General features: G+C 48.4%; 7 protein-coding genes across 7 annotated transcripts; 4 read left to right on the plus strand and 3 right to left on the minus strand.

The window, feature by feature from the left end:
- Positions 1 to 98: 98 nt before the first annotated feature.
- On the minus strand, positions 99 to 3,536 carry F4817DRAFT_42748 (Spc98 family-domain-containing protein). Its single transcript, XM_049307456.1, has 2 exons — positions 3,143 to 3,536; positions 99 to 3,083 (listed from the first exon to the last, which is right to left on the minus strand). Exons 1-2 carry the CDS (start codon positions 3,295 to 3,297, stop codon positions 425 to 427), a joined length of 2,814 nt encoding a protein of 937 aa, XP_049160871.1. The 5' UTR covers positions 3,298 to 3,536; the 3' UTR covers positions 99 to 424.
- Positions 3,537 to 3,674: 138 nt separating this feature from the next.
- F4817DRAFT_331931 (transcriptional regulator of RNA polII, SAGA, subunit-domain-containing protein) lies at positions 3,675 to 6,228 on the plus strand. Its single transcript, XM_049302582.1, has 4 exons — positions 3,675 to 4,392; positions 4,445 to 4,728; positions 4,788 to 4,899; positions 4,959 to 6,228. Exons 1-4 carry the CDS (start codon positions 4,167 to 4,169, stop codon positions 5,675 to 5,677), a joined length of 1,341 nt encoding a protein of 446 aa, XP_049160872.1. The 5' UTR covers positions 3,675 to 4,166; the 3' UTR covers positions 5,678 to 6,228.
- Positions 6,229 to 6,359: 131 nt separating this feature from the next.
- F4817DRAFT_331935 (MRC1-like domain-containing protein) lies at positions 6,360 to 10,972 on the plus strand. Its single transcript, XM_049302583.1, has 2 exons — positions 6,360 to 9,583; positions 9,635 to 10,972. Exons 1-2 carry the CDS (start codon positions 6,534 to 6,536, stop codon positions 10,707 to 10,709), a joined length of 4,125 nt encoding a protein of 1,374 aa, XP_049160873.1. The 5' UTR covers positions 6,360 to 6,533; the 3' UTR covers positions 10,710 to 10,972.
- A 142-nt stretch (positions 10,973 to 11,114) lies between these two features.
- F4817DRAFT_331936 (uncharacterized protein) lies at positions 11,115 to 12,966 on the plus strand. The gene is made up of 2 exons (XM_049302584.1): positions 11,115 to 11,389; positions 11,442 to 12,966. The coding sequence occupies exons 1-2, from the start codon at positions 11,372 to 11,374 to the stop codon at positions 12,633 to 12,635; spliced, it is 1,212 nt and encodes a 403-aa protein (XP_049160874.1). The 5' UTR covers positions 11,115 to 11,371; the 3' UTR covers positions 12,636 to 12,966.
- Positions 12,967 to 13,580: 614 nt separating this feature from the next.
- Positions 13,581 to 14,498, plus strand: F4817DRAFT_363863 (uncharacterized protein; the record flags this gene model as incomplete). The annotated part of the gene is made up of 1 exon (XM_049306686.1): positions 13,581 to 14,498. The coding sequence occupies one exon, from the start codon at positions 13,581 to 13,583 to the stop codon at positions 14,496 to 14,498; it is 918 nt and encodes a 305-aa protein (XP_049160875.1).
- Positions 14,499 to 15,134: 636 nt separating this feature from the next.
- F4817DRAFT_363866 (MFS general substrate transporter) lies at positions 15,135 to 16,727 on the minus strand (the record flags this gene model as incomplete). The annotated part of the gene is made up of 2 exons (XM_049306687.1): positions 16,597 to 16,727; positions 15,135 to 16,532 (listed from the first exon to the last, which is right to left on the minus strand). The coding sequence occupies exons 1-2, from the start codon at positions 16,702 to 16,704 to the stop codon at positions 15,135 to 15,137; spliced, it is 1,506 nt and encodes a 501-aa protein (XP_049160876.1). The 5' UTR covers positions 16,705 to 16,727.
- Positions 16,728 to 18,806: 2,079 nt separating this feature from the next.
- On the minus strand, positions 18,807 to 25,437 carry F4817DRAFT_42811 (uncharacterized protein). The gene is made up of 3 exons (XM_049307457.1): positions 25,178 to 25,437; positions 19,067 to 25,105; positions 18,807 to 19,008 (listed from the first exon to the last, which is right to left on the minus strand). Exons 1-3 carry the CDS (start codon positions 25,346 to 25,348, stop codon positions 18,994 to 18,996), a joined length of 6,225 nt encoding a protein of 2,074 aa, XP_049160877.1. The 5' UTR covers positions 25,349 to 25,437; the 3' UTR covers positions 18,807 to 18,993.
- Positions 25,438 to 25,758: the final 321 nt, after the last annotated feature.

Consider the following 25,758-nt stretch of genomic DNA (forward strand, 5'->3'; position numbering starts at 1 on the left):
CAACTACCTAGGTATCTATAAGCATCATGCGGTATGCCCCCCCCCCCCGTGGCGCCCCAAAACTTGCCAGACCCGCTTGCCAGCCGGATAAGCAATCCCTCTAGAGTCATTGGGGGGGGGGGATCTTGTTATTTATCTCCCTATCATTACAATGTCACGGCCGGCCTAAGAAAATGGCCTTTTGTCTTTGCGGTACAGTGAATAACCTCTCGGCTGGTAGGGATATCCCTGGGACTGACTAACTTCGGATGCATGGGAAGTGCCCTGGTAATACGAGGACACACATACAACTATTCAGTGAAGGTTCTTTCACAACCACAAGACCGGGCTGTTTTGCGTGGTTTATAAGAGATACAAACGCCTCATAGCTAAGTACGACAACATAATTCATCGAGTCTCGTTACTGGACACTAAACCCTATTATTCACCCCTTGGCCGCCTTCCTAGCCCCAACCCCAACTCCCATTTCGACATCTTTCTCAACATCCTTCCCACCACCCCCGCTCTTACTCGACTGTGCCGTGCCCGGCGCAGCAGGCGTGCCCTTGGGTTTACGGCGCACGGGCTGGTAGACATCGTTAAAATTCATCGCGACACCAAGGAAGCGCAAGTCGACGTCGGCTTGATAGGCCAGGTCGCCGAGCAGGATCTGGAGCTTCGCGCGGAAGCGGTCGCCTAGGTGGCGCAGACGCTCTCTCAGTGCCGGGAACTCGCTGTGCGGACCCCCTGGGATGGGAGCGGAATCGTCAGGGGGGATCGTGTGCCGGAGATCGGCTTCCTGCCGTTGGGTGAAGTCTGATACGGACCACGAGTATAGCCCGTCGACACAGTCGCGGTACGCGAGCATTGTGCGCAGCAGCTCGCCCAGCTGGATCATATAGCTATTGTCGTCTTCTTCGGCGGGGGGCGGGGCGGTGCCGGCCGCGGAACTGGATGCGGAGGCGGCAGCACCGGGATTTGAACCGACGAAGCGTCGGCGACGGGCGCCTAAAAGACCCTTGTGAGTGATAGAATTAAGGTAATTAGAATGGGCAGTGATGACGTCGTCGAGGGTAGCGTCCTCCTTGTGTAGCTTATCCTGGAGCTCGGTCCAGGAGCTCTCGATAACCTCGAAGAGGATGTAGTACTGGAGCTGGCCGACGAAGTGGACCATCTCGGCTAGGAAGCCGCGGGTGGTCTTCCAGGCCTGGCGGACGGCTGGGTGATCAGTCTGCAGGACGCCACGGGAGCCGGTGGTGACCTTGCGCCAGGTGGATGAGAGGGCGAACTCGACGCGCTTGATGCGCCATAGGAAGTTGAACACTTTGAGGTACTGCCGGTTGCCCCAGTCGGACACGACCACGTCGACTGGTGCATCGATCTTGTATTCGAGCGTGAAGCAATCCCAGCCTATGTCACCGTGGGAGAGCTGTAGCATACGTGCGTCGAGGCGGCGCAGAACCTCAGGCGAGTCGTACTGCGCATTGGACCCGCGGATAGCGTGCTCGAGCTGCGCCGTCAGAGTGTGTCTGTATTGGGCGCCGGCTGGACGATCGAGGTTCGCAGCGAGCGACTCCATCAGCAGGGCGATAAAGTCACCCTGTCCGAGGAGAATATAGCTCTTCAGCGCTTGAAGGTGCTCAAAAAGATGGAATTTGTTGGTCATGAGATGTAGTAGCCGGCGCATTGTAGTTTTATATGCCTCGTCGATCCATGTTTCCAAGGTGGCCGTGTCGCCGTATCGAAGCTCCCTAGAAGATTCCTTGGAGTATGACTCGACCCACTGGGCGTCACCGCAGCTGTTGTGGATGAAGTTAAGAGATTTGCCAATGAGAAAGACCTTCTCAGAGAATTCGCTCGTGATAATGGAAGGGACCATGTCTGCTGCTAATATGTATTTATCCTCCCAAACATTAGTAGATCCTGACTTGCCCTTGGGCATGGCTTCTACCGACTGCTCTTGTACGAAGAACTCGAGATACGGATCCGAGAGCTCTCCGTTGTATATCCATTGTCTTAATATGCCATAGAAAGGACGAGTAATAGGCATTAGGAGTCGCTCGGCGAATGCGCCTACTATGGGATCGCCGTGCGATGAGGATAACGAATGGATCAGGGTGATGAGCTGACCTCCTTTCTTGCTTTTAGATTCTTCGGCAATCATACTCATAAGCCGTAGACCCATAGTTGCTTCACGAGTCCATACAACGCAACGTTTCAACGTCACGCCGGCCTTTCCAATACCACTTCGTGGAGCATTTTCGTCAATGGTAGACAATGCACGTCGGATTTGGCCTTCTAGCGTTGCCACGAGTGTTAAGTACGAGCGTAACTCGTTGCTTATAGCTGCGCGGAGACTTTGGCCTAGGAGACCCTTTGCGGGTGTCTTGACGAATTCTTCGAGAGTGCGGTAGAGTAGTGAGGGTTCAGCGAGTGTGTGAAGAAGTCCAATTAGGGGTGGTGGGAGAGTAGCAGGCAGCTTGAGGGAGTCATCTTTGCCAAATGGGAGAGTAGTCGAGGAAAGACCCTGGAGAGTATAGGGTAGATCTCTTAGGAGAGCAGGCTCTGAAGGATCGATATCGCAATAGTTATCAGCTAGTAGCTTAGATTTTATAGCAACATCTCTCTTGGCAGGGCCTGGAGTCTCTTCTCTTGTACCCCTAGCACGTCTATAATCACTGGCGGTCGAGGGCCGCTGAGAATCGCTGTCGTGTGCCTTCATATCTTTTGGATTCTTGAGTACGTCTCGAAGTTCGGTGGGTTGATACTCGTCCGAACTCTGCTCGGGCCTATACAATTCGGAACTTTCTTGGTTGGAAGGACCACCCAGACCTGATTCTTCTCTTTCCTCTCGTTTCCTCCGCTTGGCCTGCTCCTGCTGAAATTCGGCAAAGGCGACGGGATCCGGTTCAGTTGGATCGGGCGAGTCCGCCAATTGATAGAGGAGGTATAGTATGGCCCATTTTTGGGTTAGTACAGGCAGCGCCAGCAACCTCGAGTAAAGATTGGAGTAGCGTAAAGCCTGGCTCGGGTTTGTCTGAACCAACCTTCGTCTAATAAGTTCGGATGCATGATTCTGGTCGGCTAAGGGAGGTGGTCGCGGTCTAGTAAGGATAATGTTAATTGCTTGCTCTTATAATGATTATAGGCTATTCATTCTTACTGGTTTAATTGTTGTCTAATCTCGTCGAAATATAAGTCGTGTCTCTGCTGTGCATCTTCGTCGCTCAAGCGTGGATCGTCTGGTATAAGTTGTGAAATTAAGCGGTTGATACTGAGATCAACACGCTTCGTCCGGTCTTGATTTGACCCGGACATTGTGTCATTTTGAAATACTGTCCGTTAAAGAAACCGAAGCACAAGGGATACTTAGTTCATAAAATGTAGCTATGAGAGGTATAAATATGGAAAACCTAAGATGATGTATTGTAGAGTATAAGTATAGTTACTACATATGTGCATTAGGTACTTAAAAATGCACGCGACGCGACGAAGACCTGACGAACTCTATGCTATTAGTTTAGGTACCTTAGGTCTGGTGGAGGGGCTTATTGAAGCTTGTGTCCTGGTAACACAAGCAGGTAACAGCTAGCTTGAGCGCTATCCGTGGTTTAATAAAGTTCAAGGTACTTATTGCGCACATAAACTAACGCTTACTTCCTCCCTACCACAAAGTAACTTATACATCAAAGTTTCCCCCATGCGAATCCACCGTAACCCCGGAATCCCAATCAAAAGGCGTCCCCTCTGAGTGAGTAGCACCACTCGACGCTGCTTTCTAAATCTAGACGACATCCCAAACCTCCCGCTTAATGGCTACCAGAAAGGCGGCGCATTTTCCATCAAATACCTACGTTTCCTATACATTTTTTCATCATTTCAAAATTGGTATTCGGATCGCATCAATCTGCTGCACTCGATGAACGGGTTTTAAACCCTTTTTCGGGCTGTGCTGTGCTCATAGCTCGATCGCGACATCCCGCGCATAATCCGCCCAACATCGCGCTTTGTCGTATCACCAACTATCAACATTTCCGAATTGAGCCGTTAAGAATCGATAATCATCGCGCTACCCGCACAACGCAACAACGCAACAACGCAACAACGCAACAACGCACGACGCCTAATTCAACCCCATTCAACCCCCCCGACATCCCCGACATCCCCGATCTCTCCGACCCTCCAACATGCCCGATATAGATCCCGCGGCTCTGAGCCGCCCATCTGTTAGCCTTTCCACCCCGACTCTTAAATCAATAACAGTTTCCGCGCCTTCTACGCAGAAAGTGACCAAAACTAGCCAAATTATCCCCGCCCGAATCGATCTCGAACCTCTATATACTGCTCTTAAGTCGGCAATTGGGAATGAACAATGGAACACGTACAAAGAATCAACCACCCAGTTTATACTAGGTAAGTCTTTGTTGGCTTTGCCTTGCCTGCATAAATCTTACCCATATTATAGGACGCTTGAATCAGACAGAGTATTCCGAACGTATCGATCATATACTATCCAATGGCGACAAAACTCATCTCCACAACCAGCTTCTTGCTGCTATATACGGAAACCTCACGAGGGAAATGCCAGACCAAGGAGTTGCGCCCTGGGTTTCTGCGAATGACAAACCCACCACCAATGTCGGCGCCAAGCCTGTGACCGGAGATGCCGCCGAACGAAGACTAAAAGGAGAAGTCATGCAACTTCCGAGTCGCGATCGAAGACGTATAAAAGAACTTACTCAGAATGAAGTGAGTGAAGCTGTCATAATGCGCTACAAGTTCACGATGACTAATAAGCTGCTATACAGTTTGACCCCTTTGAATCTTTAGCAGCTGTGTTTTCGGAACACCACCGAAGCAGAATAGCCCGCGTACCGGACATACCTCAAAGTGCCAATGCCAACGACTTGAACAAAATGAGTAAGCAGCCCTCTTCCAATTGAAACGGGACCTGGTGTTTTTTCTCATCACAAATACAGACTGGGATCTCGAGATTCGCAAACGATTTGCACAACCCTTAGCAGTAGAGTCGGGCGAATTTCCGGACATAACAAGCATCGAATCGAGGATGCTTCCTATCTGCTACGAAGCAGGACTTGTTAACGGCCATTCTTCAGATGCTACACAATTCATGACCGTTGCCGCCGAGACCTTCATCAAGGAATTTCTTTCGACAGTATTCACCAGGACGAGGAGCAATGGGCCTGGCGATTCTGGGAGTGCTGGATTCGGTTCTGGGGCCAACTGGATTCAAACCCACAAGTATCGCCGCCAACTAAGACGAGAAGAAGTAGCCTTTTCTAGAGGAGAGTTGTCTAGGGATAAGAGCGGACTCCTACCCGTCGAAGCAAAAGCTGCTAGCGAACGATCTCCGCTAAGCATGGCCGATTTACGACTCGCTCTAGAAATAGGTGATTGTGGCATCAGTTCGTTCCCTATCATCAGGAAGTCAGTCATATACAACTATAGGGATGGCGAACTCGAAAATTACAACAACTATACCTGGCTCCACGGCCAAAAGCCCAGAGAATTTGAGGATTCAGCCGTTAATGGTGCCGGTCAGCATGGCCCCATGAATGGCGGTGCCTACCCAGAACCAATGGACATAGACGAAGAGCCGATAGCATGGGAGGGTGCAAATAACGAGGATACGTCGATGCTAGACAATGTTTTGGACTCATGCCTCGCAGTCCCTTAGGAAGGGGAGGAGGCCGCCGAAACATCGTTGGCGGAAAACATCTAGGATGCCGTTGGTCCCTTGTGTTTTCTGCGTGCATCATAGGAAACACCTCATAATGGTCGGTCATATATACAGCGGCAAAAACAGCATGCCTGCTCTCTTGGAGTTGGCACATTTACGTCACTTGAAATCATTTAACCCCTTAGGGCAAGGGGTTTTGCATCAGCATAGGGGTTAGGGGCGTTGATTTTGTATTGCATTTTGTTGGGCGTGTATGAACATTGAAAACGAGGGTGAGAAGCGTGGTCGGCTTTGGCGTTACTCTCTGGTGGATATGTACTCTATTGCAGCGATACCCCCTACGCCACGGCAGGAATACTGTCCGAATTCTTGTAAGATCATTTCGCACGATGGATAGAGTCGAGAAGGTCTAATTGGAGGCAATAATGTGGCCTGTAATAGTATATAGGTTAGGTAGGTACGATTGGCCCAAGACTCGGGAAGCCGAAAAAGATAAATTCAACAATCCGAATATGTGAAAATAGTGTATTAATGTTATAATTGAAGCCAAACATTTCGCGATTTGAGAGCCCCACATATGCACGGATTGCTGCATATCTATACGTAAATGGGCCGCGAAGTTCGACGCGAAAGACGCGTTTTACATATCAAAGCGCGTACAGGGGGGGGAGCTACAGTATGAAAGTAATTAAACCCTCCAGCCCCCACTTACAACTTCCATCTAACATACAAACACGTACACAAGTTACATATTAAACTTAACTACCATTATATTCTTAATTCTTGATATAATGTCTTTTTGAGATTATTTTATCATCAATTGCATCTCATTGTTCAGGCATTGGTATTTCAAATGGCATCTACTCGGTCACCATCGCCGGCCGAGGGCGTATCTGCCCCTACGTCACCGCAATTATCACCTCGGTCTAAGATCAAGGCCCTATTAGCCACCGTAAATGATTCGGATTCAGATGACGAATCTAGCCCTACGATAGACACAAAGACTTTATCTAAACCTACTAATAAGGACATTATCACGAATACCGATGTCCAAACCCTACCAAATGCAGAGGAAGATAGTGATGATGAAGAAGAGGAGATCGTTCGACCCCGAGGACGCCTCGCTGCGCGGATGAGAGCAGAGGACGTAAATGCGACAAACAACGCCATAACCAGGAGCTCAATTGAACCAACAATATCACATACAGCCTCGGCGAATCGCAATGAGGAAAATAGGGAAGCGGTGAACGCAGACGACGATGACGATGAAGATGTCAGTACTCTACCGCGTAGGCGACTAGCTAGGCCCATTCGAAGCTCTACTCCAGAAGTTGCAACAAATACCGAAATACCCTCCTCACCAGGTCTCTTCGTTACACCAGCCCCGGAGACACCGATGGCACATCGGCAACCTAAAACCGGAGCAGAATCCGACACAGACGATGAGTTGCCGGAAAACTTAGGGAAGAGTGAACGCTTCCTGGCCCTAGTAGCTAGGAAGCGGCAAGAGAGGCTTGCCAGGGAGGCTGAAGAAGAGCGCAAGCGAAATGAGCGTGCCGAGCGAATGGGCCAACAAGTGCCTACCGAATCAGATATTGACGACGACGTATCTGATGTCACAGACGATGACGGTGGTCGCAAACTCACTCAGGGGGTTTCCCGTCCCGCTCGCAAGGCTAGCAAGAAGGCTTTGGAAGAGATGAACCGCGAAACGCAACGATTAAGTCGAAGCATGCAACTTGCTCACGAAGCGAAGACGAAGAAAAAGATCACGAAAGCATCTCTATTCGAACGCTTCAATTTCAGGACTGAGGCAGTGTCTACTAAAGCCAAGCCAATAAGCTCAAGCAGACCAACAACACCCGGCTCGACACAACAAACGGATGTTGATATGGCAGATGCCGGAACCCCGCCCAGCTCTCCACCTCTTGCTCCGAAGGTCATGGAAGCCCATCTCGCTACACCTACAGCACCGAATACTAGCGTAGATCTAGACGACGTATTCGGGGATGATGGCGAGTTACCTAGCTTAGAAGTTGCTTTAGCACAAACTAAAAAAGACAAGGGTAAAGGCAAGGCCGTTGACGTCTCAGACCAACTCACTGAGATCAAAGGGGCCGCGGCGGGTAAACCAAAGCGTCAAATCCGAGTCAAGCTGCCTCCAATGCAAGGAAACCTTGTCACGATAGATTCTGACGACGAGCTTGAAATTACCAAGCCGAAGAAGGGAAGAATGGATGCAATATTCGACAAGCTTCCCGAGAAGAACACACAGGAATCTAAGTCTATGGATGTGCTGCGCCGCTTAGCTCATCTCTCTTCTCCCCCGAAAGAAATATCAAGGGGCCGTAGGACCAAACCTTCCATGACCCCTGCTGAACTCCAAATGTCTCTACAGCAGCGCGCTAGAGCACAGGCTAAGTTAGAACGCGAGCGACGTCTCGAGTTCCTCAAATCCAAAGGCATCGCCGTACAAACTGAAGAAGAGCGCCAACGGGAAAGAGAGCAGGTCGAAGACATTGTTGCCCGAGCTCGACAAGAGGTCGAAGAAATCATGCAGAAAGAACGTGAGGATGCGAAGAAGGCACGTAAAGAGAGTAAGAAGAACGGTGAAAATGATCCTCTAGCTTGGGATGATAGTGACGACGATAGCTTTGAGGACAGTGGAGAGGAGGATCCTGCCGAGATTGAGTTTTCTGGATCGGAGGAAGAAAACGAAGGAGAGGACAAGGAGATGGATGATGACGACAATGAGAATGAGGATAAGCCCACAATAAATCCCATGTTTGAGGATGAAGCAGAGGAAGATGGCGAGTCTGAGGAGGAGAGCACGCCAAAGGCCACTACAAATGTAGTTTCTGATGATGAAGCCGACGTCGAGCTCCCGCCTGCGAGAATCCGCAGGCCAAAGAAGCACGTTCATATCGTCTCAGATGACGAGGACGATGTTGAAGCAACTCCAAAACCTAAGACTCGTCACCCCAAATCTCCGTCAGCCACCAACTCCTCCCCCAAGATTCCTACGTCTGTCCTGCGCTCAGCCAGGAAGACATTTATTCCGGGGCTCCCTGTTCCCGCAGATGGGCCTGCAGGCCTCGGGCTTACCCAGATATTCGCCGGTACAATGGATGACAGTCAAGCCGAACCAGCCAGCGGATCTCCACAGAAGTTTATGCCCAGTCTTGATAGCTTCCCCGACTCCCAGTTTTCCGCCACAGCAGGCCAATCTCAGGATAACACAGTTCTCGACAGCCAGAAGTTGCACAATATGGATACCCAAGCACGTGAAACACAGACACAAGGTGTCCAGTTACACTTCTCACAGTCGCAAGTACACGGCTTCGATACCTTGATGCAAATGGACGGGACGCAAATGTCAGAGCTCATTGAGCCAACCCAGGACGGGGGCTTCCAGGACTTCTCTCCGCTCAAGCAGCGGTTTGTTGACGCGCCAGGATCTACAGTCGACACCGTATTATTAGGTGGGACCCCTGACTTCGAAAAAGTCCAAGAATCTCCTCTTGTCAGGAGGGGTAAGTTGAGACGAAGAGGCGAAAGTATAGCCTCAATTTCTACCTTGACGTCGACGACAAATATTCCTGCAAGTCCCAGCGCCGCTCCTAGCGCCCTACCTATAGACGCTAAGGTAGACGCGAGCGCGTTCAGACTAATGGAAAAGGCAGCTAGGAGGAAGAAGCGCATGCAAGAGAAGTTTGATAGGAAAAAGAGCAAGGCCAATGAGATGGTTGAGGAGCAAGCTGAGGAATCTGAGGATGAATATGCCGGACTTGGTGGAGCTGACGGTGAAGACTCGAGCGAAGAAGATGAGGAGCTCGTTAAAGAAATGATAGACGACGTTACCAGCAACGATGCTGACGCTGCTAAGCTGGCTGGTTTCTTTGCGTAAGTAATGCCTTCCGATACGCAATAGGAAAAATGCTAACGATACTATAGTGATCGAGAACGAGCAGCCGATGCAGCCCAGGTCGACAAACTGTTCCGAGATATCACAACCGGTATGCTACGCAAGCGGCGCCGTGGCGGTGACAATAACGACATCGATCTATCGGATTCTGACGATGGGGGCGAGGCTCGGCGTCGTATGAAGCGGCGACAGTTTGCCAAGATGCAGAAGGCCCTATTTGCAGACGAGCGTATCGGAAAGATCGCCGAAAACCCGCGCAACGCAGCGTTCCTCAAGAGCATAGAGGACAGGAACAGCGACGATGAGTGGGATTTCGGTGAGAATTTTGCAGACGGAGCTCCTGACAGCGCGGACAGCGATAGTCAAAGTCAGAGCCAGGGACAAGATGCGTCAGCAGCAGAGCAATCGATCCCGAACAGTCAACCTACGAACGGAGATCGCAAACGCACGCACGCGGATGATCACGTAGCACGCGCGCCCCCGAACGCGCGACGTACTAGAGGAGGCATTCGTCCCTCACCAATTACCGATATCCGCAGGGAATTATCTGACTTACTTGACGAACCCAACGGTTCTGCCATGTCGATCATCCCCGCCACAGAAATAGGATCTGATGGTGAGGACGAGGAGCGCCCGACCACGTCTTCATCTAACAAAGAGAACCGACGCTCAGAAGTCGCAGTCGTCGATCGCATCAAGCTCAAGCGTGATTCTTCATCCCTATCCACAACTAGCAACAGTGGAGCGGGCTCATCACGCCTCGCATTCGCGGCTCCATCAGCATCAGGTAGCAGTGGTCTATTCAAAGTGCCAGCGCTACTGAGACGAGCGACAACAAATTCGCTCATCTCAAATTCCTCGACTAGCACGACGAGTAGTAGTAGTACCCCCACGGCTGCTGCCAGTCTAGCGGGAGGAGATGATGGCAAGCTCCTGAAGAAGACGGCTGGTAAGCGCTCTGGCATCAACTACTTTGCGCGAGAGAATGAGCGTCGGGCTACGGTAGCGGAGGCCGAGAAGAGGCGCGAGGCGAAGAAGTGGAAGGGTGTCGAGGGTAGGAGTAAAGTCGTTGGAGGTTTGTTCGGTGGTGGAAAATTCGAGTAAGCAGAGTGATCTTACATTCATAGGGCGTTACATGGGAAGCTTTTTAGGGGATAGGTTGCATGGCGTTGGCGTCTCGGGTCGCTCGTTAGGTTAGGAGCGCAACCGGATTGATATGACGATGCGTACGTGCTTTCGTATATTGACTTAGGAGATCATGTTAGTGAAATATATCTAACATGATTAATCATGAGAATGCCCCTTTTTTTGTGCTTTATTCCTAAGTCCACGTTGTTTCCCTGTGTTTAAAGCTTCTTTTAATTCTACTAACATGTATACCAGTAACGAAGCTACGAAAAGGGGGGAGATTTAACATTTAGACACCTTAGGTAAGCACATGCATAATTAGTATCGTTTGCCGAAGTTTGACCGTTACGTCATTGCGGTAATCTCGCATTTCTTTACTCTATCATCGCAGTTGCCGTTGAAACAACCTTCAAGATTTCAATTTTCACATGAAATTCAACCGGACAATGTATAATAATATGATTCTCCCATAAATTATTTGACCCCAAAAGATCTAACACAAAATTCTGCCAATGATGGAAAGCCTACCGTCTAAGAATCTTAGGTCCCTCATTCGTATAGAGGGGCTACGCTGCGCCGGTTTAACATTAACGAGGATGTCTCGAGGGTTCATCGACTAATTATTTGTCTGATTGATCATGGCACCACCACCAGCTGTAGGTTCTAAGCCAGATAGATGGTTGTATCGCAATTTACTAACTACACTAGACCCCGACACCTCATCGGTTCCTGGTGCCGAAGAGGTCGCAGCCTAGGAATGAGACACCTAAAGCATACCAGAGCGGTGGACAGCAGTTCCATGCCACGCCGCGGTTCTCACTTCATTCGACGCCTAGAGGACAGGGAGCAGGAGGCGAAGGTTCATCACTTCGCCCGTCTTCCAGTATTCCCACACCCGCTCCCGCTTCCGCTAGGATCGGAGCCGGGACTTACTATCGGCCTACTCCGCGCACTACTGATCCTATCAACGATATCTTTGATAGCTCCCCGCCTTTCCCTGGAGAGCAGCAACCAGGCGGCGGTAGTGGCGGCAATCATCGCGACCCCATTGAAGTTCTTGACGTAGACGTAGACACGGACGTCGACGCTGTGCCGGAGTCCTCGCCGGTGCGAGAATTCGGCGACACTCATGACGAAAGCAGTGAAGGCGAGGAAGATATACCAAGCCGGTCTCCCAAACGCCGGCGTATTTCCATATCCTCCTCCAACTTCAGCAGTGCTACCCACGACTCCGCACAGCACGAGGACGATAATGATAATGACAGTAACTGCGACTATGATAACAACGAGAACAACAACGAAAATGAGGACACCATCATGCTTGAGTACCCCCCATCTTCCCCACCCACTCAAGACCCAACAGATTCCGATACTCCAGAACCCTCCCTTCCTAGACCCTCTACCTCCGCCCAGCAACCCACCTTCCAGAAAGCACCACGCTTCAAACCCATCGAGGCGCCGGAAGGCGGGCCACGCTACGGCGACCCGCTCCCCGATGCCTTCTCACCACACCGCCGGGGTGCGAAGTACATACCCGGCGGCCTGGCACTCTCGGTGCGCGACTGGTTCGTCGACGTATGGGCCGGCGCGGCGCAGAAGCGCGACGGGGAGGGGGAGTGGATTACTCGGATCTTGGTGGATGGGGTACAAGGGTCGGCGGGTATGACGCTGGTTACCGGGCGGTATGTTGTGCGGGAGGATGGTGAGCCGAGTGTGGCTGACGAAAAAGATACGAGAAATGCGAGGGTTGTGCTTACGGGGAGTCAGAAGCTGGTGGGCTTAGAAAGGGGGCTGGAGGCGCGGCCTGGCTCGGTGGTGGGTGTGGGAAGACCGAGTTGGGAGGTCGTGGTCCCGGGACAGGGGCGCTGGGGTGTGGTTTGTGAGTGGGCTGTTTTGAGGTGAGGTTTTGAGGACTTGGGTTGGGGTATGATCTATGTGCTGGGATTAGAACTTTCTGTGAAGATGATTTAGTACTATTGAATCCGGCTAGGTACCATTTCATGGTGGTTATCCTATGGTGACGGCGGGATGTGGATTTTACAGGCGCCTGGGCTGGAATTTGAGGGGCTGAATTATACAGCTGAGTATGATATAGTCATGGCGATGATAACCGTGTGCTGGGTAATGTGGAGAACTTTTATAAAGGTTATTTTATCAATTACTAGTCTCGACTATGTCGACATGGGGATATGTATTCAGTTATAGCTACTGAATCTACGATACAGTCACAACGTATAGTGAATAGGTACCTAGGCATATTCCGTCCCGTAAGCCTTAAAATAAGCTAGTTAGAAAGGGTTAAGCTATCACGTCTTCGTTCTATCAGAGATAACATGCTGAAGGAGGATGGCAGTGCTCGATAGACTTGTAAAACGATGAAGCACCATAGGGGGTAGACAATTTCTTTTTGCTCCTTGGAGGTTAACAGTTTCACCATAATATTATGCGAGTTAATGCATTACTCCTTTCAAAATGCATTCAAATTCGATGCATAAAGAGAATGTGTCGTAATCTCGAATATACCATATGAACAACGTATTATTATTCTGCCTTTGAAAATGAGACCATGCTTTTTACATGGCCAAAACAATGGGCTTGTTTCCATCATAACTTAATTATAGTAGCGGGAATACATACCTAGTAATGATAGATCATTTTGATATAGGTAGGTACCTAATTACTTATATTGTAGCAGTGTTTTGTACATAAATCAGTATCTCAACTATTTATTTCCGTGCCTGGAATTTCCCATCATCATCACATCCACGAATACATCACTTAATTATAAATTTGGCTCTTAAACTGCTTAATTTATAACAGTACGGTTTATCGTCGTCTCTATCGAAAATGCCCTCTCTCAATATTCCCCAATTGCCGTATTTCGTTCCCGAGAAGCAACTACCTGCTCCTCTCCCTGACCCCGAATCCCTTCGAGAAGATCAATATCCACTCGATATTCTAAGAGGGGTTCGTATCGGTAATCATTACGTAGCCAGGTATGGACTCGACCCAGTCGCCGGCCCTCTCGAGGCCATAAACATGCTCATTGTAAGTAAATATACCAAGGTCCCTATCCCGACTTTATACGCGGCCTACTGGCACGAGCACCATGGCATCCGGAGCTTTGTTATGGTCACGGAGTACGTTCCTGGACACACCATCAGGGAACACGCCGGCAACGATATGGATCGCCTAAAACCGATGGTCCCTTCCATCACCGAGCAGCTTCGACGCGCTCTCTCCCAGCTGCGGCGCATCCCGCACGCCGGCTTCTACGGCCCCGTAGGTGACGATCCGGCGCTGCGTTCTAAACAGTTCAGGTCTGCGACCGAGATGCGGAAGGCGCGTTTCGATGAATACGTACCGGAGTATCGTGGTGAACCTGACGATCTATCGACGCGATACATGAAGAAGCGGGCGGCCGCAAAAAAGCAGTTCTGCATGGGCTTGTCTACTGGTGACGCGCCGGTCTTCACCCACGGCAGGCTGGACATGTGGGCGATCAAGGTGCGGCCGAACGGCAACATTTGCATTACTAGGTGGGGTTCTGCTGGGTTCTATCCGCCAGAGTTTGAGTATATGCGAGCCGAGAGTATGGGCGAGGGTTGTGAGGCATGGAAAGACATCCTGGCTGCTTTCCCCGAAAACGCTTCCGACGAGCGATACGACTTGATCGAGAATATATTCCATGAGTATGAGGATATGTTGGAGACTAAGCATGAGCTTCTGTTGGAAGAGTTTGGTAAAACGGGGGTGTCTTGTTAAATTTAGATGTACCTTACATGTGATGGTGATGATGACGATGATGATGACTTCGTTAACGTCTAGTGGGCGTGTGTATGCCATCTAGAATGCCTCCTTCGATGAAGACAGACCCGGAGTTTCCAATGACATAAAAAGTCCTCCGTTTCCCGCTTTTTTCTTTACACCGGGGGGCGAACGAGGCTACTTAGACGTCAGAAACCGTATGAACACCATTAGACCGGCCCAGTGGCATTATGAGTATTAATTCTGCTAATTTCGTACTGATCACTGCGCGATAAATTAACCATAGATTTAAGAGAATCATAATAAGAGTGTGAAATAGAAACATAACACTAATAAATAATCATTTACCTCCGAAACATGAAATATTCTGTCTTTACTTACATCCCCTCCTTTCTTCTTATCTCAATTGACTACCCTTCGTGTGACGTTTCATATACTCTTGAATAAATAGAATTAATAAAAATAATTCTAACTTCTATTTACATCTAAACCATAATCACCGACCTAAACAGATACTGTATCCATAAGTAATGAAACTATCTATCGTGTCTTCTAAACGTATCTTTCATAAAATTATGACATCTTTGAGGAACCAACGGCCAAACTCCAAGCACATGTATCGTCTAATCACTCTTAAGCGTTAATGGCAGCACAATAAGGGCTCTTGGCTCTGAGGCTTTCGCCGAAGAACCACAAGATAGCTATAACAACGGTACCAAATGCTGCAAAGCTACATCCTAGGACCGTGGCCCCAAGTCCCAAGCCTAATGCGTTAAACATGTATGGCGCAAACAGGGGGAAGAATGCAGCTGTAATGCTTCGCAAAACGAGGTTCGTCGAGATGGCGGATGCCGCATACTGCGGATATGTGTCTATCGTGTAGATAGAAACGCATCCGGAGCAGACATAGACCCCCATGGCAAATAATGCGCTTCCAATATTTGGCATAATCCAGTGTAGCTTCGCCTGACCTGACCACCCCCACCATAGTAATCCCACGAGGACGAGTGCCGTTCCAAGAATCATAGTAGGAACGCGAAATTCGGGACGGCCGATCCCGTTATTGCGTGCTTTTAGCTTTCGATAGATATAGTCGTTGAGATGTCCAGCAATATTGACGCCGATTATTAGCCCGATTGAGAGGGAAATATAGTTCAAACTGCCAATTCTTACGCTTTCGCCATACAGCTCTGTCCACATAATGGGATACATAAAGAGAAACAAGAACATAGTGCCGTACAAGAGTGCCATATAGAAGGCTAGTAGCTGCATAATGATCTGCGTACCCAACATGCGAAAGGGGCGCTGAAGAGGTGTTCTCATGAGCTTGAGAAAATCCATCACCCCTTGCTTATTAGGCCACTTCTCTGGGATTTCGGTCTCCTTGTCCATTTTTCGGTGTAGTAACGTCTGGATCCTGGGCTCATAGGTTTCGTGTAGAAAAACGATAGCAATAAACATGACAACAGCTGACGCTATCGATGTGGCGTAGAAGACCCAGCGCCAAGTTGTCCCCTGAGAAATAAAAGCACCGCAAATAGGTCCCAGGGCCGGGCCGAGAAGGGGGCCCGCCATGAAAATAGCAAACGCCTTTCCCCTCTCCTCAGCGTCCCAAAGATCACTAATGAACCCCCCAGTGACGGCGTCGGCTGCACAAGCACCAAATCCAGAGAGTAGCCTGAAGGCAAACATTTGCCCAAGCGTGGCAGCTGTTCCGCAACCCGTGTTCCATACAAGGAAAACAATGGTGCCGGTCACTAGTATAGGCTTACGACCGTAAACCTCGGAGAGAGGCGCGAGAAGTAGTGGTGATAGTCCAACTCCAACCAGTATCAAAGAGTTTACTAGCAGCCACTCGTAATCTTGTGAGACGTGTAAGTCGCTCGAGACCTGGACTCGAGCTGGGGCCAGCATGGTTTCCGAGAGGGGTTGTAGAAATGCGAAAGCTGACAGGATAAATGTCGCTGTCCATTTCTTTGAACGAGACCACGACTTCGGTAGATGGCTATTGTCGTGTATCGTTTGCGCATCCTATACCTGTTAGCTAGAAGTTTCGGATGCCTCTGAGATTGATCTTCGAGAATTCATCACATACCCCCTGGATTTCTACTGGTCCTGCCTCCACATCCTTGGAGAAAGATTTGGTAATTTCATGGCAGTCTACATGACCCAGGAGTTCAGCTTCCGCTCGCTTTGTTTCCATATCGTTGTCTGCGGCCGTTGAGAATGTATGAAAACGTGATTTCCGCGCTGCGTGCTCCTAGAGCCTGGAAGAACTACAGGTTTTCAGTATGAGCTAGAAGAGACCGTCGTTGACCCAACCATAAAAACGAATGAAGGTTACTAGAACAAGCGATGGGAATCTGTTTTCTAACTAGAGGTCTTAAATAACTATAGTTTGAGGGATGATAATTAGTAGTGCCCCCCAGACCTCCTTATTTCGACCCGCACATACTTAACAGTCAAATTTTTATTGAGAAATCCCTGACGATCTTATTGTAGTATTCTTTTTAACCATGAAAATTGTTTCAGAGGTGTAGAGGGCGTTATTAATTGTCATCCCTTAGACCTGTAGGTTAGTAAATTACCCAAACCGACTTAAAATATGCGGCCCAGCCAATCAGATAACATTACATTCAACCTCCTTGAACACTTTCGGAGAAGATCAATGCTCGCCCTCCAATACTTTGCCACGCTTTGGCATTTTCGCGGATGTGGTGTTATTTCGGACTATAATGCAAGACATCTTATAATCATGCCAGCAAAAAACTATGGGGTGTAGGTAACGTTTATCAGATTTCAGGTTAAGTTTACTATCGGCGCCTCTATCTCTTATTCAGTTGGCCCATACAATGGGATCGGAGTCGATGAGGAGGTTGCCATTACGAAGATTTTGCAACGGTAATTCTTAAGCGGCCTATGGAAAACTAGCGTCAATACTGAAGCTATAGCACCAATCGAATAATGAGTCGAGGTCGACAAAAAGGTAGATAGCAAGCAGTTGGACGTTCGAACCAATGCTTTTCCAATGGGAGATATCAATGTCCTTACGAAGGTCTTTGCTGGGTGACGTTGACATTTTGACTAATTCTTGCCTAACACAGCCTAAGAACTTTCAGGCAAGGAACTTATTGTTTCTTGCTTAAAGCGCGCTGATAACTGACCGAGATTTTTAGCATTATGAAAAACGGTGGAGGTTTAGATTATGTTTAATTAAGTAGTCGGGGGCTTTTTGTACTTTGAAATGATATAAAGGGAAGATGTAGCAAATTATTAAACTTTTATTATTATAAGAGACTAATTGCGACTTGATTAAACTAATTAGGTATATATTGCTTTACTTTTATTATTAGCATATCTAAGCGTAAATTTCTCGTATTTTTGCATATTCTAGTTGGTTGTTTAACTCGCTTAATAGGTATACCTTCCCCTAGCCACTATCTTTTACTCCCATTCCTCAATTCTTCAAGCTGAAACACCCGACCCCTTGCATATGTTTCTCTTAGATTTCTCAATTATCCCATGTAGATAGGGCATATTTAACTTGGATCTGTGAACTTCTTTTGAACACTTCACGAGGGGAGTTGAGAGTAGTTAAACTTGAGCTAATGATTCGGGGCCTGGTTTCGGATGGTTACTTCAATTAACACTCTTTATTTATGTTACTCTTATAGAGATCCAATAAGAAACAAATCCTAGCTTCATTTCTCCTCCCAAGGTTTGACAGTCTTCCCTCTGTGCTCTCTGAGACTTGGGTCTATTATAGTTCACAAGTGCTTTCTCTGCGAAGGAACGGGACCCGTCGTTGGGGAACCAGGTGACTTCTGAAGTGTCAGGACTAGCAAATGGGTTTTCCTCGTGGATATTTCAAAGAGCGCCTCCTACTATCTCGCCAGTTCCAGCATCAACAACCTTGTTCCAATAGCTAGAGTGGTCATGAGTACGATTCAGCTTTAGTCGATTCAGCCTCAAGCCAACCCTACTCAAGGAGACATTGAGGTACAGGTTCTTTTGGAGGGTCAAAAAGTGGTTCAAGGCTCACGACTGATACAAGTCGGTCGTATAGCTATTATCTTCACGAGTATTTAAAGCGGAAAACATATATAGAGGTGATGTAATATTAACTTAACCTAAATTATCTATGCTGCCCAGTATCCATACTAGCCTACATACTCAGCAGTAGTAATAGCCCATACAGATAATTCTCAGAACAGGTAGATTACCAATGTAAATGTACTAATGCTATGCTAACTCCCAAAGAACCTATCAATCATAGCCCGGGCAATGAGTAATTTAACAACAGTCTAGCTAGGTACTTAATCTCGTAGAGGTGCAACATCAATTTGGCCGCCCGTCTATGATGCATTATTCGTGACGTTTCCATGCAATATTTGCGCGTAAGGAAGGGGACAGAAAAAGAGGTCCGTGATATATCCGTACTCCATGCCAAAAAAAAAAGAATGCTAGTTCTCAATTAACTAGAAAACCACCATCACCGTTTGTATTTCTGTAACTTTGTCAGCATAGAAGATAACATATGAGCGACTAGGTATTGTAAGGCTTACCTCCTCTACCCTTCTCCTATTCTGAGGGTCCAATGCATTCGTAGCTCCCATAAGAGTCTGTCCGATCGCCTTACTTGAGCCGATGAGGGGTCTAAAAACGATCGTTGGCGCTCGTCTGAGAATGGCCTTAGCCGCTCCTTGAGCGCTTTGGCTCTCCATCACCTCAGCGGGGACTGCTATGATTGCATCCCTCGTCATATTGAGATCGCGTCTTAGACTTGCATATGCGCCCCTCATTCCTTGAAGAACCCCTGTTGGCTGATCGGCATAGAGGCTAATCTGTTTGGGTTCTTCCGTGTCTGTTTCTTCGTCATCCCATCCCGCGACCTGGTGAGGTTGTGGCTGCTTGACTAGCATACCCTCTGCACCTTGTAGAGCATACTGCGTACCAACAGCCAACTTGGCTCCGAGTTTAACTATCTCCGTACCTGTTGTCTTGGCAAATGCTATAGCACCTTTGCTGATGCTGCGGACTATCCTGCCGTCTTTTTTGTACTCCCTGATTGGTACCTCGATGAGATCTTTAAATCCACTTCCGACGTTGACTAGAGAACGGACAGGCGCAAGTCCGGCAAGCACGCCGGGAAGCTGAGTCCTTTTGACATCAGGCATCCATATGTCGTTCAGCGTCTTTCCGAGTCTATCGAACCCTAAAACGCCGTATATAATGGTATGCCTTAAGACCATCCGCGATTGATCTAAGACTAGGAAATTCATGAATTCAGTCGTATGACCCGATCGTAGGCCTGCGTAATCGACACGTTTTGGTTTAAAGTCAAGATTCAAGGGTATCGAGTTTATCTCGGCTCTTTGTACAAAGGGAATATCGCTGGGCGAGGCGTGAATTGGAGCAGAATCGTCCTTAAACTCGAAGAATCGTGTGATGAAATCTAAAGCATCCTGGTCAACATGGAGGCGAAGTGGTAGAACTGTAGCCTTCAGCACAATTTCAGATGCCGCCAAATCTGCAACTGGTTTGACGTTCAATATTTCCAGGTGAACCATGCTGGTACCCATCTCTCGCTCTCCGGCATCTTGATCGTAAGTTGCGAACTTCTTCCAGGTCGACGTCGGCACGAGGTCAAAAACATCAAGATCTCGGATTCGAACATCGATTGAGCTCTGCGTCTCACCAGAACCGGGGGGGAACGTGACTAGGTCTAAGTTAATACCTTTCAACTCGAAGGTGATCTTATGTCGCTTGCTGCGATTAAGTTTGAGCTTCCTTTTGTTTCGATAAGCATTGCCCTGCCGGCTAGGTGTAGCAGTCATCGCTGTCGTTGCAATTGACTCGGTCTCAGTGGCGGCGTCGTTCAACTCTTGATTGATAGCATGTGTGAGCTCCCGAGGATCTCGATTTGCAGGAATACCTATGTATATCGAGTTGAATAAAAAGTCTCCGATCTCAGTTTCTTCTTCTATTAGCTCCATATCGGTGCTCGCGCGAGCGCGATCGTGACGCGATTGCCTCTCGATTGCTGTGGACTCGATATTGTGCACAACCTTTGAGATGACTTCACGGGTACGGTTCCAATCATAGCCGTCAAAGAGGTTCCATATGACATGGACGTCACGTACACGGACGGATAGAGGGCTACGTTGAATCTTCTCATCGTTGGTTTCGTCGTATGCATTTCTTGCCGAGTTCCAACGGTGAGCAGTGCCTTGTATCACGGATCCTGAACCAAAATAGTTCTCATGTATGACCAGATCATCGTCATCATCCATCATATCTTGTTGGCTGCTGAAATTTGTGAGTAGAACACCGTCGGTTGTATCTTGTGTTCCCATCCCATCCGAGATCATGGAGCCTGTTGCCTCAAAAAGCTTGGCCTCAGCTGAAGACTCATCATAAAAGCGCGAGTCGACAGCGAGGGGACTTGATTGGCCGGAATCTCCAAGGCCAAAGTCGCTATCAGTTTCGTCAAGTTCTTGAGCTAATCCAAAGTCTTTATCGAAATCATAGTCGCCTTCGGCCTTACCAAACGCGTCGGCAGATATAGAAGCGAGTAGGTCCTCGACGGGTACAACTTTTGTTCTATATTTAATCTCTTTGCTGGGGGGTGTCGGAGGGGCAAGTGCATTAGCAAGAGCAATTAGAGTTTGGGTAGAGTCTGCACATGTCTCAAGGACAAGAAGATCATCTCGTAATTCAACGTCAATCCATTTATTTCCATCTTTCTGGTTGGTGCCGACTTGAATCGCGATCTTTGCCGAAGAAATATAGCAAATATCAACATATCCCCGTTGGCATAACTCTACCACTTGCGGAGAGGGGGTGTTTGAGCTACGTCGTCGAGTAGACGATGCCGAGTCCTTGGATTCTAGTATCGAAACGTCATCGATAAGGAGAATAGATGCCTTATTTAGATGGCCTAGAGCTTTTGCATCATCCCCATTAGACAACGCGACTTCAAAGTGAGCATCGGTTAAAACAATCGTCATCTTCGACTTCAGTCCGAGTGGGTTTAAGCCTAGTAAACAATCTCTGAAGACGAAGTCTACTTTCGTCGGCTTTCCATCTTTACCCTTGCTCTCGTTTGGAGCTGGCAAGCGGTTTTGTGGCTTTCCGGTGATAGCTGCATGTGCGTGTTCGCCTAAGTTTGCTACTGAAGCTGCCAGACTTGCCTCAAAATCTTGCGGAGTAGTATCTTCAGCAAGGCCGAGGATATCCATAATGGTTGGCACGCGATACTCGATATTGATATTCCGCATTCTGATCTTGACAACGGGCTCCATCTCATCCCCAATCACCCTCATGGTCAAGATAGGTCCGTGGCCTACTTTATCAAAAGATGATACGGTTGTGCCGACTAATTCCTCGGAGTGGTTCCGGATGATTGAAATAGAGCCTACCCCGAGAGCGATCAAAGAGGGGATAGTAATATGGCCAATTTCCGCGTCCTTTAGAGAAGCTTGTATAGAGCCGAACTTCCTATCAATATCCACTGTCACATCTAGGTTACGGACAAGAGCTAGAGTGAGTATACCTGGCCGGTCATCTTCGGGTAAGTACTTAGCGACGGTAGAGAGCCGCGCAATCTCTTCACCTAGCGTAGGTAATACTTCGAGTTGCTGGATCTTGCTGACATTAACTTCAATGTCATCTACATTGACGCGTAATACAGCGCCTTTCCTCCTCTGTCGAAGTAGAGTGTCTACCATGATTTCGTCGTCGTTTTGGTCGAATCTATACTTGGACGGTATGATAAGCTCTAAGAGTCTTTCTAGGTCATTGTCTTTTGGCGTCATGAGATACTCTAGGCGAGTATTCGTAACCACGGCATTGATAGGGGGGTCGCCCATGGAACGTCTCATGTATGGGCCTGCAAGGTGTATCTTGGAGATACCAATACCGATTCCTTCTTCTCGACTAACCAGCTTTATAGCGCTCGTGTCTAGGGATACGCTACACTCCTTTCCGACGATATCTAAACGGAAACCGCCCAGTCTCATGTTCATTTTATTCTCGGAGCTTGCGGATATGTCGTCTGGACGTATAGGCGCATCAAATCTTACCCCACGAGCTTTCGGTGGCGGCTTTACAGGAATCCGAGGAGTAGGAGGAGAACTTGAAGTCATCGATGAACTCATATTCAAGAAACCACTCAAGCCTCCGAACCAACTAAACGTCTCATCTAGTCGCCGAAGGTCTATTTTGACATGAAGCGGCAGGGTAGTGACCTCGCATTTTGTCGTTGTTGGCGATTGACTAAGTTTAATGGATATATCGGCACCGGCGGGAGGAAATGCATCATTCACGGAGGCCCGCATTTGTATGCGTTGATCGAAGGAGATGATATCGTCGTTTCCATACCCGAGCTTGAACTTACCTACATCTACTGAGGTCTTAATTGAGGTCGATGAGCCTGAAAGATCCACGTTCAAGTTCTCGATAACCACAGTAAGAAGAGCATCGGCGCTGAATGAAACAGGGTCAGGGTTGAACAATCGATCAGGGGTATCTGTGACTCCGGCTAGATTCTCTAGGAAGTGTACAGTAATCTGTTCTGTGATAATTTTTATGTCAGGCGTGAGCGACGTCTCAATTTTGCTTTCAGCCTTTCCCTTCTGCTTAGAAGGGGGAGCTGGAGGCTGCTCTTTCAAAGCCGCAAGTATCCGCGATACTACCTTGGACAACAAGAACCCAGTTGAAAGGTCGGAACGTATGTCTAAGGATGATATTATCACCTCTAGCGTTTTGTCTAAGGGTGTTTTGGGGGGCTGTAGGCCAATGGTCGAGGCTATCGACGCTGTTGACTGATCACCTGAATAGATAGAGAAAGCTCCTGGGAGATTTGGAGAAATAGATCGGTCGAGGTGACGTCGAGTCGCCCCGGAAACCGGTTCCTCGCCAGCATATGCTACCTGTACATGTTGATGACTTGAAGGAATGTAAAGTGAGATGGTACTCAATGAAACAAGTTCTTTGATTAATCTTGGCCCTTTTGGTGTTGCGACCTCCTCCGCTGGAGCATCTTCCGCCTCTGGGTGGTAGTGTGGGTCGTCATATGACTGTTTTGCGTCCTCAAGGTTGTCGACTATAGAGTTAGGATCCAGCTCAGGTTCTATTAATGAGTCTTTGCTTGGCGGGGAGATGCGACCGGTTGTGGGAGACTGTTGAGATGCGGCGATTGTAGGTTCTAGGGAATGTGAAGGCGGTGATCGGATCCTGCGCTTCAAGTTCGGCGAGTTTTCTGCGCTTGAGGAATCCGAATCCCAACCGCCAGGCATAGTTTGAGCAGCCTGGCCTACTTGAGAAGACGAAGCCTGGGAGAAGGCACTCATATACATGCTCTCAGCTTCCTCATGGCTGAATAGATGGGATTGGGCTAGGTCTTCACTTAAAGAAGCTATCCTATCACTTTCACCTGAATACTGGGGTCGGTTTTCAGTGCTTCCTGACGACTCGATGGAATCTTGGCCCCATTTCCCTCGATGCTCTAGGGCTGGTTCAGACTGCACAATGCGTGCCGAAGGAGACCAATGGTCTGGTGGCGCATTAATAGATGACCGAGCTGAATGTATGGAAGAAATCGACTTTGGCTCGTCCTCTTGAAAGATTTGAGGCGCAAGAGCTCGCGGTGTTGATGGCGCAGATGCTGATTCTTCATCATGTCCATCGTTTGATCCACTCAAGTCATACGGTATATTGAAAGCGTCTTCGGCATCCATAAGTGGATGACGATGCCCACTGTGTTCAAAGTCCTCAGCGTTAGAGTGTAATTCTGATGTAACCATCGGCTTCACAATAGATTCCTCGGACACACTCTGCTGCTGAGTGACAGCCGGTGAATCAGTTGCGAGAGAGGAGGGTATCGATGGCGATCGCGCCAGAGTTGAAAAGACGTTCGCTTCGGAGATCAAGCTTGCTCGAATCTTATTTAAACCCACGTATCGCTTTCCTTCCTTATAGGCAATTTTAGGCTGCCCCTCCTTCATAGTCTCATCTGCTGCTGTCGTGACCCCCTCTACATTTACTTCATCGATCGCTAGCTGGAAAGTAACTAATTCGGAAACGGGTGTATTGGGTTCAGGTGGCACTTCGACGTCCAGGTGAAAGGCGACACCTTTAATAGAGACCTGTAGGCGATCAAGTATACCTTGCAGGAAATCCGCGAGGAATGTGGGGAGGGAAAGAGGTTGACCAGTTCCCAGCGAGTAGTCCTCGTCACTTCCATCCTCACTACTTAATAGAGAAGCACCAAGATCCTGAGTTTCGGCTTGGAGCGCAGCTTGAAGTTCTGCCTTATCTTTCGATGGCTGCGTCTCCAAGAACGACTGTGCTAGGTCGATAGCATGCGGGACAGGATCACCTTCCTCAGATGATGCAGAACCCTTTTTTCTATGCGCAGCACCTTTCGGCACCTTTTTAAGGCTATCATCTCGGGAAGTAAGCCTTAGCTTTACCTCGACGCCGTCAATTTCGACAGTGATAGGATTCGCATATATAGCAGAAGGTATGGTGATTCGGAGCAATAGGACTTTAGCTTTCTGTATCTCAAACGACGGTGGAAGCTGTAGTAACTGTTCTAATTTCTATATTCGGATATGTTAGTTCTATATATTAGAACTTTTAAGAATGTTACGATATGGAAAATTGGGACATGCCTGAAGCTTAATCCCGACATTTTGCAATGTGAAGACGTTGTTCTTCCCCATGGCAAGGTCTAGGTTGTCCATATCCAAGGCATCGGTATCGAGGTAATCTAGCTTCGATAGCGTGTATCGGAGCAGCCGCTTGGGCATGTTAGAGCTCCAGAAGGAGTTGAAGAATGCCATGTTGATAGGGTTGGCGATGTCGGAACTACGAAAACTGAGCTAATACTAGAAGATGAAGCCGATGAGGCCTTCACCGACGCGTAGATCGCGTGTGGGGGTGTTGAAATGGAGTATCACGATATCCCACGACTTGGGATGCGGGGTGGTAGTTCATCGTTGGCGGCACTGACGGCGTGGTCTAGTAACCATAAGATAGGGATATGCTTAGATGAAAGAATGAGGGTACTGTATCTATTAGGATGATGATGACTCTTGAGAAGCATGTCCTAACGACGATGCAGCTAAAAAGATATGCTGAGGGTGTGGCTGTTGTTAATCTGGTTTGGGTCTGGGTTGTAGAGTGGAAGTTGATGGGGAAGGGGGATGGTGTATGTCCTGGCAGCACTGACATAAGGTGTACCTAATGTAGC

The sequence above is a fragment of the Daldinia loculata genome, assembly GCF_022478755.1.
Source record: "Daldinia loculata strain CBS 113971 unplaced genomic scaffold F4817scaffold_13, whole genome shotgun sequence".
NCBI classification, from domain to species: domain Eukaryota; kingdom Fungi; phylum Ascomycota; class Sordariomycetes; order Xylariales; family Hypoxylaceae; genus Daldinia; species Daldinia loculata.